This window comes from Mobula birostris, chromosome 5 (assembly GCF_030028105.1).
Source record: "Mobula birostris isolate sMobBir1 chromosome 5, sMobBir1.hap1, whole genome shotgun sequence".
In the NCBI taxonomy this organism is placed as follows: domain Eukaryota; kingdom Metazoa; phylum Chordata; class Chondrichthyes; order Myliobatiformes; family Myliobatidae; genus Mobula; species Mobula birostris.
In genome coordinates, this window is record NC_092374.1 from 42,775,355 (window position 1) to 42,790,103 (window position 14,749).

At 39.8% G+C, this 14,749-nt stretch overlaps 1 protein-coding gene across 1 annotated transcript in view; it reads left to right on the forward strand.

Annotated features, from left to right (window-relative positions):
• LOC140197674 (ephrin type-A receptor 5-like) overlaps positions 1-9,855 on the forward strand; it is a 319,085-nt gene extending 309,230 nt beyond the window's left edge. Inside the window, exons 16-17 of the mRNA XM_072257973.1 lie at positions 6,789-6,944; positions 9,750-9,855. Of these exons, the coding sequence (XP_072114074.1) occupies positions 6,789-6,944; positions 9,750-9,855 (262 nt within the window). The remainder of the gene's footprint in view (positions 1-6,788; positions 6,945-9,749) is intronic.
• Positions 9,856-14,749: the final 4,894 nt, after the last annotated feature.

A 14,749-nucleotide genomic window follows, 5' to 3' on the forward strand; every position in this document is an offset into this window, starting at 1 on the left:
CACACAGCATCTTGACCTGGAAGTATACCACTGCAGCTTCCCCTTTGCTGAGACAGAATTCTGGAACTCTCTCCCCAACAGCACCTTCATGTCAATTTCAATCTCTCAATTTTGAACTGTTCACCAAAGGGACTCAGTGCTGATGAAGTGGCTCACCATTACTTTTTCCAGTGAAAATTAGGGATGGGCAATTACCATGGATGAATGAAAAAAAATGTCAGATTAAATTAGCACAGAAGTGCTTAAGGAGAGCAAGAAAAATGTCAATTTGACTCATTCAAGTCCTTAAGTTTAAGGTGGAGGATGGCCAGTCTTTGAGAACTCCTGAGGAACTGAAAAACCAGGAATTGGGAATTCAGCATTAGGATGAGATAGACAGTTGAGATGTTGGACTCTCTTGGAGCTGCCCCTGTACTTGTACATTCTACTGCTTCCCACTTCAATTCCCAAGGATGTGTAAAGAAGTTCAATTTCACCTTCCCTTTAGTTTGCTCAATCCCTCGCTAGGATTCCCAGTATGCAATCTATTGGAGCTTCAGATTTATGCACATGTCAGTGTAAGAGGAAAAACTTAACCAGAAGTGCAGGAGAGTAGAGTGGTATAAGGAGTATGGTACAGACTCAGGTGACGATGAATATTTTCTTTCCAAAATTTGTAACAAAAGCTTAAATTACTTTTTAAAATAATCAGTGTACATGCTATTTTGCTATAGAGTGTGAAAAAATGACCCATTTCCCCCCTGACAACGGTGACATTTTTTATAAAAGTGGTTGGATTATTACCCGTGACAAGACAATGCAGCTAAAGCAGTGTCCACCTATTGATATGCATCCCTTATCCAATACTATGCTCCCTCTAAAAGCACATTCTACCAGAATAAAGGGAAGATAATGGTCACATGAGTGAGTAAGGTTTGTTAAGGAGGATGTTGTTGTAGTCCCCACTGTCAGAATACACAAGCAGATCAGTCATCTTGTAGTGCACAAGGATGTGGAGTCAGTTAGAGAGAAATAACACTCTAGCAATGAAAGCAGTATTCAATGATTTCAAGTGTTCTCATCCCCCTTCAGTCATATGCAAGTGGTCAGCAAGTAGAAACTTTTGATGCGGATGGTGATAAGCTGAAACTGTAGAGGGAAAGGGCAGGGATACAGTTGCTCACATCACCATTGCTGGATTCCATGGGGTCATCACAATGCTTTCCAGCATCAACCAAGATCAGGAATGGGCAAATCCCAGATCTTCCTGCCCAGCTTTCCTCAATGTCATCACCAAATGCTGTCATGTAATTGACAACAAAAGCAAGGTAATCTGTTTTAACTCTTTATGAGTATGACAACAAAGTAACATACAAGACCATGGAAATGCTTATTTCTGATGTCAACATCTCTTGCCACTCTTGAAATGTTCAAGCTACAAGACGACAGAAACATTCTGCTGTGATTTCCAGCAATGCAGTGAAGTGCGTCTGGTAGAACGACCTCAGAATTGTTGCCTGTCACTTGCTTCATTGAGTTCATGCCAGCTGTTGATACAGCGTTTGTCAGCTTCATCCTGTGATTGTTTACTGTCCAGGGCAGGTCTGAATCTCTTATCCCATCCCTGACAGGCTCTGCCTCTGCTGCAGAAAGCTCCAGGACACCACCCTCTCAGAATGAACAGCTTCTCTCAGACTACTGACTACAGGGAATTTGAGCAGGATAATAGCAAATGATCTGCTGGAGGAAATCAGTGGGTCGAGCACCATCTGTGGGGAGAATGGAATTGTTTGGGTCAAAATGTACATCAGAGTGTAGAGAGAAGATAGGCAGTGGAAAGGAGAAGTGGTGAGGCAGAAGTCTGAGATGATTGGTGCACCAAGAAGAGGTGAAAGATGACAGGAAGATAGTGCCAGATAGGGGAGGGGGAGGGGAGGGGAGGTGGATTGGATTTGGAAGACAGTAGCAGGTATATGGTAGATAGAAGCAAAGAAAAAAAGAACATGCATACATTTCATATCATTATGTTCTACTTACCCAATTACAGTGCTCCCAGTGCATACTCTAATTAATGCCTGCCCTTGTGTACTGCCTGTGTGCTCTGACAGTGAGCATTGTAGCATTTATTTGATACTATCATTAAATTGATAATTATGTTCCCTTTATTCTGGAAGAAGATGCCTTTAGAGTGATGTACACCAATGAATTCTCCTGCAAATTCACACCACTCTATAGTCAGATTGTATACCTGCATGCGTATACTTCAGCCCACCGGCCTTTCACGGAGAGAAATGGTGTGATAGACTCTAAGCCCTTCTATAAAATTAGTGGCTGAAATGAGTTTGAAGTCAACCTAAAACTGTGCTTTAAACTTAGGCCAGACATTGGTTTGTGATGGTAGTGAATCATCAACATTTGCTATGATTGCAAGATGAAGCTGACAGTCACCTCAGACTTTCCACACACATACATATAACATTAAACTTCTAAAGCTGCAGTTAGTGATTCAACAGCCTCCAGAGGCTATACTCTCTTACAGCAGCTCCACAGCAATCAAGCAAAATCAATGAAGAAAATATCAGGTATTTACAATTCAGTCTCACTTAAAACACTCCAGAAATGTTCGTCATTGCTGCAGGTGCTGGAAGTGTGTGTGTTTTTTTTTTGATGGAGCTCTGAGTCAAACTGCTCAGAAGCAGGCCTTTTGGCCCACCATTTCCATACTGGCCATCAAATACCCACCCTTACAAATCCTGTTTACCAGCGCTGAATCTATAGCCTTATAGTCCCTGCAATTTAAATGCTCGTCCAGATACATCTTAAATGTTGTGAGACTCTCTGCCTCCACCAGCCCCTCATGCAGTGTGTCCTAGAGACCTCCCACCTTCTGGTGAAAAAGTTCATCCACAATCCCTCTAAATCATTTCCTCTTCATCTTAAACCTAACCCCATTGGATATAACAATTGCCATGGGAAAACGTATTACTGACTATCCTTACCCATGTTCCTCCTAACTTTGTACACATCAGTCAGGTCTGCCTCAGGATTCTCAATTGCAAGGAAAGTAACTCCAGCTTATCCAGTCCTTCCTCATGACTGAAACACTTCATCTGAGGCAATCTGGAGTCAGAGTTTATGGATTCATGGACCTTGGAACCTTTTGGTTCAATTTATCCATGCCAACTGTGTTGCCCACAAGCTGGACCTATCTGCCTATGTTTGGCACATAGCTCTCTAAACTTCTCCTATTCACATACTTATTTAGATGGAAATCTTCAATGAGCTTTCACTGCTTGGTCAGCTTAACGCTGTTGTTGCTGGGGAGCTTGACAATAACCAACATTAGGAAAATGGACACCATACAAGAACACAGAGATAAGAACAGAAGTAGGCACTTGGCCCCTTTAAGCCTGCTCCACTATTCAATGTGATCATGCAGATTTATGCTGCTGTCAACTCCACCCAAAACCCTCAATTTCTTGTTCTTTCAAATATTTACTTATCACTGCTTTAAATATATCTAATGATCCAGCATCCACAATACATAGGGGCAAAGAATTCCAGAGAGTTACTACTGAGGGAAGAATTTTCTACACACCTCTTCTCTTGTAAATATGTCATCTTGTTTGAGGTTTTTCCACTGGTGAGAACATCTCAACATCTATTTCATCAGGTTCCCTTAAAAGCTTACATGTTTGAATGAGATCATCCCACCACTCATTCTTCTAAACCAGAAGGAATACAGACCCAGACAGTCTAGCCTCTCTTAATAATCCATACTACTAGTTCTTTCTGGGCAACTTTCTTCAGGGTGATATAATGGATTGTAAAACCAAGGTGGTTAAATATAAAATCTTATAATATCATGGTAACAAGATTGTAAGAAAAGCAATGTGAGGCCAAAGTAATGTTTATCCCCAATGATAAATTGTGTAAAACAATATACAAAGCTTCCCCTGATAGATGTGTGGTTGAATATCCACTGTTCACTATTGATCTTTCACCATTGTGAGTAAACTGCCATCAACACCAGGGAGAAAAATACATCCTTATTGACAGTACTCCTCTGAACTCAAAGGAATGGAATATCTGGACCGCAATACCAATGGCAACCTACACCCCTCCCTGCCCACTCCTGAGTTATTTTCTTAGTACAAATTCCAAAATCAAAAATAAAGAACTTTGATTTTACTATAAAACAAAATGCATTCATAATTAAATGATTTTACTTCAATTTCAATTGCTTGCTTTCTAATTTAATTTGCTGAGAAGACTCCCAGTTTAGCTTTGCTGAGACCCTTCACTGACTCAATCTTGATCACCTCTACAGCGCTTCGCACCCCAGTTCCACCCCAACGCCTACTTTATGGATATTTCTCATCTTTTCTTATTACATTGAAGGGGGCTATTTGGCCTCTTGTCTATGCCACATTTCAGAGAATCCTTTTTTATCCCAGTAACTCTTTAGTTCCTGTAACCCATTCTATCTCACATGCTCTTTGACTCCCCCAGATTCTCAGGGCACTCACCATACTAGGGTTAACTCACTGTGGCCAAAGAACCTGTTAGGACATCTTTGTCATAAAGGGGGCATTGGAGGCAGACCCAAATGCAAGACACAGACACTGAAGTACTGGGAACTGGACTGGACTAGAATTAGGGACAATACTGGACACAGTCTAGGAGCTGGGACAGGAACACAGACTTGGGTTAGTACTTTGGCTAGGAAAGTGGGACCAGGACAAGGAACTGGGAACTAGGAGCCTGGGTCTTGACTGGGGATCAGACCCTGGAACTACGTGAGGGCGAGGCTCAGGCTCTTCGAGGCTTGGCTACAGGACTGGGCGAGGCTCGGGCTCTTCAAGGCTTGGCTACGGGACTCCCAGCCAGAGATTGGGCAAGAACCCAGAACCTGGGTCTTGACTCAGGCTCAGACTCCAGAACTAGGCAAAGACATGACATGGCTACAGGACTGGATGAGGCTTGGATTCTTTGAGGCTTTCCTGGGCAGGACGAGGAACTCCGGCCCGGATGACTGCCAAGGTAAACTGCCGAGGAAACTGTCAGGGATTCAGATGGAGAGGGGAAGGGGACAGTCCAGCCTCACGGTAACAGCAAAGACAGCCTGGCTTACCGAACAGAGGCAAGGACAGGAAGGGACAGATCCAACACAGGGTGATGGCAAGGACAACCTTACTTACCCCAAGTCTCAGGGCAGCCAGCGACCTTGGCTGGCCATGGAAACAGCCAAATCCATATCCAGCTCAGAGTAGCAGGCAGCCACTCAGCTGGACCCAGAAACCGCCAATTCCATACCACAATGACTGCTCCAACTAGAGACAACAAGGTTCCATGAAGCAGTGATCCTCCAACCAGGCCTAGAGCTCACAAATGGCTGCCCTAGCCTACCACCAGCAGGTTGCTCTAAGAGCATACTGACAAGACAAACCAGCACTCCCACTCCATCCCAGGGCCACAATATTGCCAGCCCCAAGACGAGCATCAGGCCCCTATGATTAAGCCCAACTGAAACAAGGGACAGCTGGAAGACCCGGAGTCCACAGTCCACGGACCGGACCGCGAACCGGAATGTGGACTTCACAGACTGGACCATGACAATCTTTGAGATGAGTGAGGAAGTTGGAGTTGCCAGTGGAAACCCACGACTCACTGCCAGGATGTGGCAACTTCACAGAGACAGCACCAGATTCTATTACCGACTACAAACTGCAGAATGCCTCACACTACCAGGAAATAAATACTATTGGAAGGAAATCTGTCTCAGAATTTCAACAGTACAGAGGGCAACATGTCCTCAAGCTGGAGCTGATGACAATAATTTGGATGGCAAGGTTTCTTTGCAGTTCCCTCCCACTTTATTGTTTGCAACAGTGTTTCCCTCTTTGTTGTTTTTCTCTCTCTCTCTTTGGACTGCCTTGACACTTACTTATCGTCAATAACTTTATGTATCTTTTTTTGAAATGTACTGTTTCACATTGTCAGCTGATTAACATCTACAGGTGATGTCATCGACTGTTTTCAGAGTCAGAATAACCATTCAGTAGAAGGCCCCTGGCTGAACAACGTGACCTTGCCACTCACAATTGCAGTAGCTGCCAGCAGAACAATGAAATTTAGAGCAATAAATCCATTCATTTTGTCACAAAATGTGCAACATCTCTTGAGCTACAATGAGGGGGAGGTGGCAAGACTCTCCTGTAAAGCTTCTCTAGTCATACAATAGGCAGCAACCTTTTGCCATTTTGTTAGTGAATACATCCCTCAATTCAATGTCAGTAAAACTTCACAGCACAGCGAGAAAGTGGTTCGATCTAGGAGCAAATTGTGTCTAATACTTAACAGTCAATTCTATAATTCTGGATATCAAAGGCTTCCCTCAACAATTAGCTGAGAACTTGGAACTAATAAAAACACAATTCCATTTTTGGATCTGAAGCAAAGAGCAGAAATATGTCAAAACAAAAGTGTGGTGTGCCTGTTGCACAAATACTGTGGGAAGTTCTTGGAAATAAAGTGAAATAATGAACCACAGCTAATAGACATGAAAGAAGGTCATCAAGCTTCAACTTGCAGTATGGATAAATAGCAAAGGAAAATGGATAAAAAGATGCAACTTTCAGAGGAAATATTTGTTTTTTTAAATATTGTTGGTACAGCACTCCAGTATTGCCTCTGCCATAACTGAGGGTGAGGAATTTCACTGCACATTACATCAGTACATCAAAACTGAGCTTATCAAGTATTTCAGCTTTCCAAGAGCATTTACATGATTTTCCTCTTCGTTCCAGAGGATCTAACTTACTAATGGAGCACAATACGATGGGTTTCAATGCATACCGGTCTGTGGGAGAATGGCTGGAGTCACTTAAGATGGGTCAGTACACAGAAAATTTCAATGAAAGTGGATACACCTCGTTGGATGTGGTTACCAAAATAACTCTGGAGTGAGTAACTTCCTATTCAGTGTTGCTGTTTATGCCCAATGAATGGGATTGGTGTAAACTCCCGTCACTGGGAGGTATTCACAAGTTACTTCTGACTGCTAGTAAGGTTCTACGCACTTCAGGAAGGAAGGATCCAATGGACGAGGAGTTAAGTTCATCTTGTATTCCTATCTGATACATATATTTATTACACTGAATTAATATCACCAGTGTATTTAACACAGTAGGTTTAATAACCAAGAGTCTCCAAATGTGCTGTTGTGTTAACACCAATGAATGTTGTTAAAGGAATAAAAACAGGCACTATTGTCAGAGAGGCAAAATCTAAGGAGAGGGAAATCCAGAGTTAATGGTTCAGGTCAGAACATACAGCGTAGAAACAAGAACATCCATTTGCCCATTTCTTTAGCTTTGTCCATAAGCAGTGGTTTATTTGATCTTCAACATTATATATGGGTGAGTAGTAGTCATTTTAACACCTTCATTACCAGTTCAGATGTTGTCATTCGTGTCCATCAGATGAATGTACTGTATGGTGTAATCCTTAGGAAATATTTTAGCACTTTAGTACTTCACTGTACAAACCTCCATAGATCTGCTTGGAGTCTTATATACAAATGTTCCAAGCATAGTGATCTGAATTTACCTAAATTTACCATGGAATAAACAGATTTACCTTTGGGATTTTATAATCTGGGAATACCAACCTATCTCGTTTTGTATTATGGACCCCATATAGATCAACTTAATCCTAATCCCAAACTCATTCACATTCAGTGGCAAAAACATGGGCTGTTAGTTAGTATTCTTGAGCACAGAATCCTACAGAGCAACTTGTAAGCTCATCAAGGCATTTATTGAGTCCAGCACTAAAATGCTGCAACGTTATTTCTTACAGGCTCAAGGGCATTAAGGTGGGTAACCTGTGCAGTGATTATTTCACATCATTATCTGTCCCTGCTGACATTTGTCCCCTTTACCTGCATGTTTACAGAATTCTAAGCATGAATTCTGGGAATGTGTAATTGTACCCAAATGCTCATATATGGCCATGGGGCTTAATTGTGATTCCTATTCCTTAAATCTTTGAGTTGCACTACTTGGAGAAACCTATTGTGTGAGATAGTATATGTTGTGCCGGATTTGTCCACTTGCCCATACATTGGCTTTCCAATTACCATGTGAGATGGTGGGTCCTTGGGTTAAAGTTTGTGATGCAAATAAATGTGAGGCTATAAATGCTTGCCTGTTAAATAAGCCAGGACATATGACAACATCTTCTGGAATACACACATGTAGATAAGTACAGCAATCCAAAAATAGTAGACAGTGATTCATGGTATACTTTCTCCAGTGTAATCTGAGAAATCAGTGAAATTAGAGAATGTAACAAATGTGGAAATGTTTCTTTAATTGTATGCAGTGTATACCCTATACAGCAACATATGTGCTTTGTAATTTGCTCTGAATTTTGATCCATTGAAGTTATAAACTCAATGGAACTGAATTTCTGAAGCAGAATATATTGCCATTTGCTACTGTATGAATTATTTAGAAAATATGTCAAACTGTCTGCCCTATTTCCACTGTAAAAAATCCTTGAAGATATTATTTGTTACAAAATGTGAGTTTTTAAAACCATTTAAAGCCACTGTTGTTTCTTAACAACCACACTGATCTGATATTTTATGTATAGATTGCCACTGTTTAAGATAAACATTTTAAAATTCCATACATTTTCCAAATAATGATTTAAAAAAATAATTGGTTATATTTCAACTTTGAAATGCTGTATATGTTTCTATTTTATTTTCTGTAAAATGTTTAAAAGATTAGATATAAATTATGCTCTTTACCTCCTGGTTTGTTGTCTGTGAGAATTCTTCAGTGCTGTTGGTAGTTCTGTTTAATGACATTGCTGATGTTAGATTCCAGAAATGCTTTGGAGTTGGCCTCTAACAACCCCTGATGTTGGGAAGGATGGAATCCTTTCCATGGAGTTCAGTAGAGCATTAGATATTTGTGGAGAGCTTTCCTTGAAATCAGAGGTCACCAACATTACTCCACTACTGCCTTCAAAATCCATATGCCTTTGCATTGTTTAATTTTACACTAATTTAACAGGTCCTCATTACTATTGAAACAGATTCAATTTAAAACTTATATCTGAAGACACATTATGGCTTGACTTTGTCCTACTTTCCTAATTAATCAAAGCAAAACTGGTGGGAGCGTGAAAGAGGAAGGCAGAATGTAAATTACCACTCTGAGCTGGATTTCCTTCTCACTATATTGTGGAATGAGCCCCCCAGATCTTTCTGTGTCTCATGCAGATTCTAGCAGAGGTCGGGTAGTGGGATGCGAGTGGTGCATCCTCATTTAATGTCACGTGTTCTCGCCACCATTATTGCTCCTCCTCAGGGCATCCCAGTTGAATTGTAAGAAAACTCATTTCCACAACAAGGTAGACCCGAAATGTACAATTGTTCTGAGGCACTGGAGATATATTCTATCATATGGTTATATGGCAAACGATCTGGAGCCTGACAATAAAACTTGCAATTTATGAAATGCAAATGGACTATCTGTTATTAATTGAACTCGGACTTATTTACCGAAAGATCAGTGGCCAATTATTTCACTACTGTAGCAGAATTACTTTTGGGGATCAACTTAGCTCATGATTATTACACAATGCATGCACACGTCTCTCCATTCTTTCCTTTAATATCTATTTTAGGTGGTGTCAGTAGAACATACTCTTTACAAATTTACTTGAAAACTTGGTGCATTCTGTTCCTGCAGAGATTTGAAGAGAATCGGTGTGGGTCTTGCTGGCCACCAAAAGAAGATAATGAACGGCATTCAGGAGCTTCGAGTTCAGTTTATGAACGGCATGATGCCTGTGTGACACCTTCTAACTTCTTGAGCTGCTGCCAGCCATTCAGCACTTTTGTCTTTCTCTGTGGTTATTCCTGTGTGCTAAAGGGTGCAGTGGGGTGGGGGGAAGAATGTCTGGACCAAGAGAATGCAATTAATGCTCACTTTACTGTTTCTGTATTTGAATTCACTAATTGCTAAACCTTGAAATCATCATCACTGGAGAACTATGTGTTTAAGACAAATCCAGCAAGGGTTGCTGTTCATCCACTTCCTTCCATAACAAACAGCACTGAACACCTTAGCGCAATTATTCCTCTGTTAGGTGGCAATGGTACCTGCATTACAAGACTCTAATTCTCTATGGAGAACATCTGATTCTGTGTCAACTTCAAATGATCTAAAAATGACAGTAGATCCATAATAGTTTACGTAAGTTTCCTGTATCAAGTTTTAATGACCAACAGTTGTGTATTGAAGAGCAATATTATTAAGTTTACTACTTTGTAGTAAGTTGTTTTGTAAATTATAAGTGCAGTTATAATATGCTATATTTAATAAGTTATAGAACGTAGTATATAAGGTCTTTGCTTGACTCGGTCTTGATCAGTTTGTATTTATTGATTAAAAATGTTAGCACGTAATGAAATGTTATTTGAAAACATATTTACTTTGCTCTTAATATTTGAATTTTCATCTGTATATATTGTACAGTTTGCTACTGCAGAGTACAGACTTTTCTGTGTAACAAATTAACTGTATAATTTGACTAAGATGAGTGACACTTGACATTTTAATTTGAGGACCCTCCTTTGGTTCCAAATGGTATGAAGCTGAGGGCTGTAATGTAATTGTGGTGTTAATTTGAACTGGTGAGAGATTGCATTGTAGGGAGACAAAGAACCTTCATTAACTGCAGTACTGAGGTAACAGTGCTACTCTCACATGTTAGCTTTAACTTGCCAGGTTACTGAATGTGTGATCCAGTAATGGCACAGCGAGCGGCACATGGGACCTGGGTAAACTGGGCAAGCTACTTTGTATTTCCTAATCCAATCAGACTGAGAGAATGAAACATTAACAATACAAGATCTGGGAAGAATTTGTACATTAGGCTGGATGATTTTAAAGTCAATGCAGTTTATAGAAAGAGGAATATAAATGTGGGAGCAACAGACTGGGTTAATAAAGTTAAAAGATACAACTATGAACATGTTTTTACATTTTTAAAACCTCCATGGAAATAAGTGTGGGACTCTATTTGTAATTGTTAGTGATATCAGACAGTTTGTTTACCAGTAATTTCAATTCACTGAAAGAGCCACCCAGAGTGAGGCAGATAAGAATTAATATTATGCAGCATTTAGTCTATTCCACAGCATAAGTACAACTGCCTCATGTCGTGCAATGTATTCGAGGGTGATTCTGACAGTGAGAAGTTTTTCTTGTGAAAGCCAACATCAGGGCAGCAGAACACACTGGGACGAACTCTAACAAATCTCCAGAGCCTAATGTTTTCCAACCCAAAATTTGAAGGAAAGCAGGTGAGGAAATCACAGATAATCTTCTAAGGCATTTTATTTCAGGCTGGAAAATTCATGAGTAATTTTATTATTTAAAGAAATGTAGGAGACAGAAATTGAAATATTATATACTCATTGGACCAACACGTGCTATGGAAGTTGATGGGAACTGTAATGACCAGCTGAATGATTCAGCATAAGTGGATTTCATGGAGAAAGTAATGTTGATGAAGGATGGAAGTTATATTGTGTACTAGATGGCATGTGATAAGGGTCATGTTAGAGAGGATTGCGTAAAAATAAGGTCTTTGGAATGGAAGGTAAGGTATTGACCTGTTTAGAGTATAGATAGGCAGTTGAAGGCAGAGAGTAGAAATAAATGGCTTGTGTCCAAATAGGAAGGAAAACTTTTACCTAGATTATGATCTGATTGTGGGGACTCATAAAAGAATATACAGTAGAAAGCTACACAGAAATACAAATTTGCTGAGTAGATTGGAGCATGAAATTTGCAAGAAATTGATAGGCCGAGCAGACAGTATATGGCAGATAGCCTTAACACAAATAACTGTGAAGTTGTTCGACTTGGTTCTATGGAATTTAGATTTGAATTATATTGATATGGTAAAGGCAGTGAAGAGTGGAGACTTAATGAAACTTAGAACTCTGTACGCATTGATTGACATTTCCTGACATTTCCAGGATCTTGATCAAAATAATAGAGACTATGCTTTTGCACTTTGGATAGTCTGAGAAAAGAATGCAGACATTCACTGACAATTTTATTAGGTACAGCTGTGCACTAGCTTGTTTATGCAAATATCTAACCAGTCAATCATGTGGCAGCAACTCAATGCATAAAAAAAGCAAGCAGACATGGTCAAGATGTTCAGTTGTTGTTCAGACCAAACACCAGAATGCAATCTAAATGACTTTGACAGTGGAATGATTGTTAGTGCTATATGGTGTGGTTTGAGTATCTCAAAAATTTCTGATCTCCTAGGATTTTCACAAACAACAGCCTCTAGAGTTTACAAAGAGTAGTACAAGAATCAAAAAGCTTCCAGTGAGCAGCAGTTATGTGGGCTATAATGTCTTGATAGTGTGTGATGTCAGAACAGAATGGCCAGACTGGTTCAAGTTGACAGGAAGGTGGCAGTAACTCAAATAACCACATGTTTCAACAATAATGTGCAGAAGAGCATTTCTGAACACACAACACGTTGAACCTTGCAGTGGATGGGCTACAGTAGCAGAAGACCACAGCTCAGAGCAGGTACCTGGTAAAGTGACTGCTGAATGCATTTTAACATTGAAGTACTTAGAAGTTAGTAAACCTGCACTTCCAAAGCAGGCTAGATATTTGGAATTTTCTGCCATAAAATGCAGCAAATGCTATTTCAAATAATCATTTCAAAACCAAGATCAATAACTTTCATTAGTTGAGATTGCTATAATAAAATGATGACAGCTGGATAAAGTTAGGATACAGAACAGTCATTATCTCACTGTTGGCAAAACAAACTCAAAGGACCAAACAACCTGTTCTTGCTCCTGTGTTTATACAACAGTTAGAAATCTATAATTACTGTCTAGAAATTTGAAACTACAAAACAGATGAATTTACTCAATTAATCTCCACTAAAAAAAAGCTACTGAAGAGCTCATGAAGAACAACAGCTATGATATTAGATAAATTCCGGCTTGCTGTTAAAAGACAAATCATCTCATTAAGGAAAGCAAAGATTAATATTAATTTTCAATTAGCATGATTTTAAAGGTGAACTCCAACACTATAAAGGTTACTGTCTTTCTGCTTCTCAATTTACTTGGCAATGCAAATTTTATGTTCACCATTGCAGATATTTTTAAAATGTGCTTTTAAAAGTTTTTTTTTCCCCTTGGCAAATCAAGACAGATATGCCAATGAGTTTTATGATCAAAAGCATGTTGAGACTGTTAGCAAAGAAATTTCAAAATATCCAATTCTCAGCAGTTGTCAGAGAAATACATCAAAGAAGTTCACATATTCAGCAACTAGAGTTCAGAGTACTTTATCTTTGTAAGAGCTGACTGGCGAGCACACCAGTAACCCAACTCCTCCACCACAAAGGTCTTTGAAGCCATTTAAAGTCCCATTATCCATACAGCTATAGGTACTGACTGGATCTGGATTGGTTCTACATTCAATGTCTGAGGGTGATGAAGCAAGGCTTATCCAGATGGTGCTGATGTGCCAAACTTCTGATGGTCAGCCAAAATATACTTATGCCCTCTCTAGTGCTACGAAGTAGAATTGAATGCTTGTCCTTACACAGCCTCTGAGTGCTTTATTGCTTTTGAACTTCATAGGGAAAAGCATGGTGTGTGAGCACCTGACATAATCTTCCTAGCCCTGAGTCAGTTGTAGGTCTTTGAATTGCACATTAAATGAGGCCTTTCATCGCACATTCCTCCTTGTGAATGTGCTAGCTGGTCAACCCTCAGTGTTTATAGGACATCAAGCTGAATGATCCAATTTATGCCCGTGATCATCCTATTAAAATGATAATTTGGCTCTTTTTCATTCTGAAAAGCACATAAACATTTCCTTTATATTTGCTCTCTTCTTTTCATTTGAGTAACTGTGGCAACAATAACATCACCTTATTGACCTTGCTTAAATTAATGCCAGTTCTGTGGAGATGGTTGATAGACATCTCCACACCTAAGTTTTTTGTTCTCAGTCCATAAATTATAAAATAAAGTCAAGCTTTTATCCTGTTGTGTTTTCCATCTGTTTCAGTATGTTCTGTGAAAATCACGTTTATCTGAGATCTGCATAAATGGTCATCCCAGTACCCTCAGGGATGTGACTGACAGTCAGTCCCAGGGTTTGAAAATGACCACCTCAGGCACATGGACCAGACAGACAAACATGCCAATTGAGAGAGGGCTTGAAATTAGAAGGATTGCCTGTCCATGTTGGGACAAATAGGTTAAACAGAAAGATGTTTTAAAAAGCTCAGTCCAACACCATTGTGGCAACAATGCAATGATCAAGTCCTTTGGTGAGGCCCCATCTAGAGACGACTGACATAACTCATCTTCATTGGTGTAATGCCCAGCACTCACTTCAGCATTATCAGAGTTGAACTCCTTGTGGACCAATGTCAAGTTGGCAGAAATGATCAGACTTAATGAATATATATGAGTAGGGATAGTGCGAAAGTGGGATATATTCTCGGAGCTGTGTGCATTTGGAGTGAAGGCAGATTGTGGTACTGGTGTAGGAAAAGTATTTTCATGAAAAGAATGAAGATTATTGGGAGATCTCTTTTGAACTACTGCAAGAACATGAAACTATTTCTATTGCTAATTTGATCATTTTGAATTGTGCATTATGTTTGTGTTGATGTTATT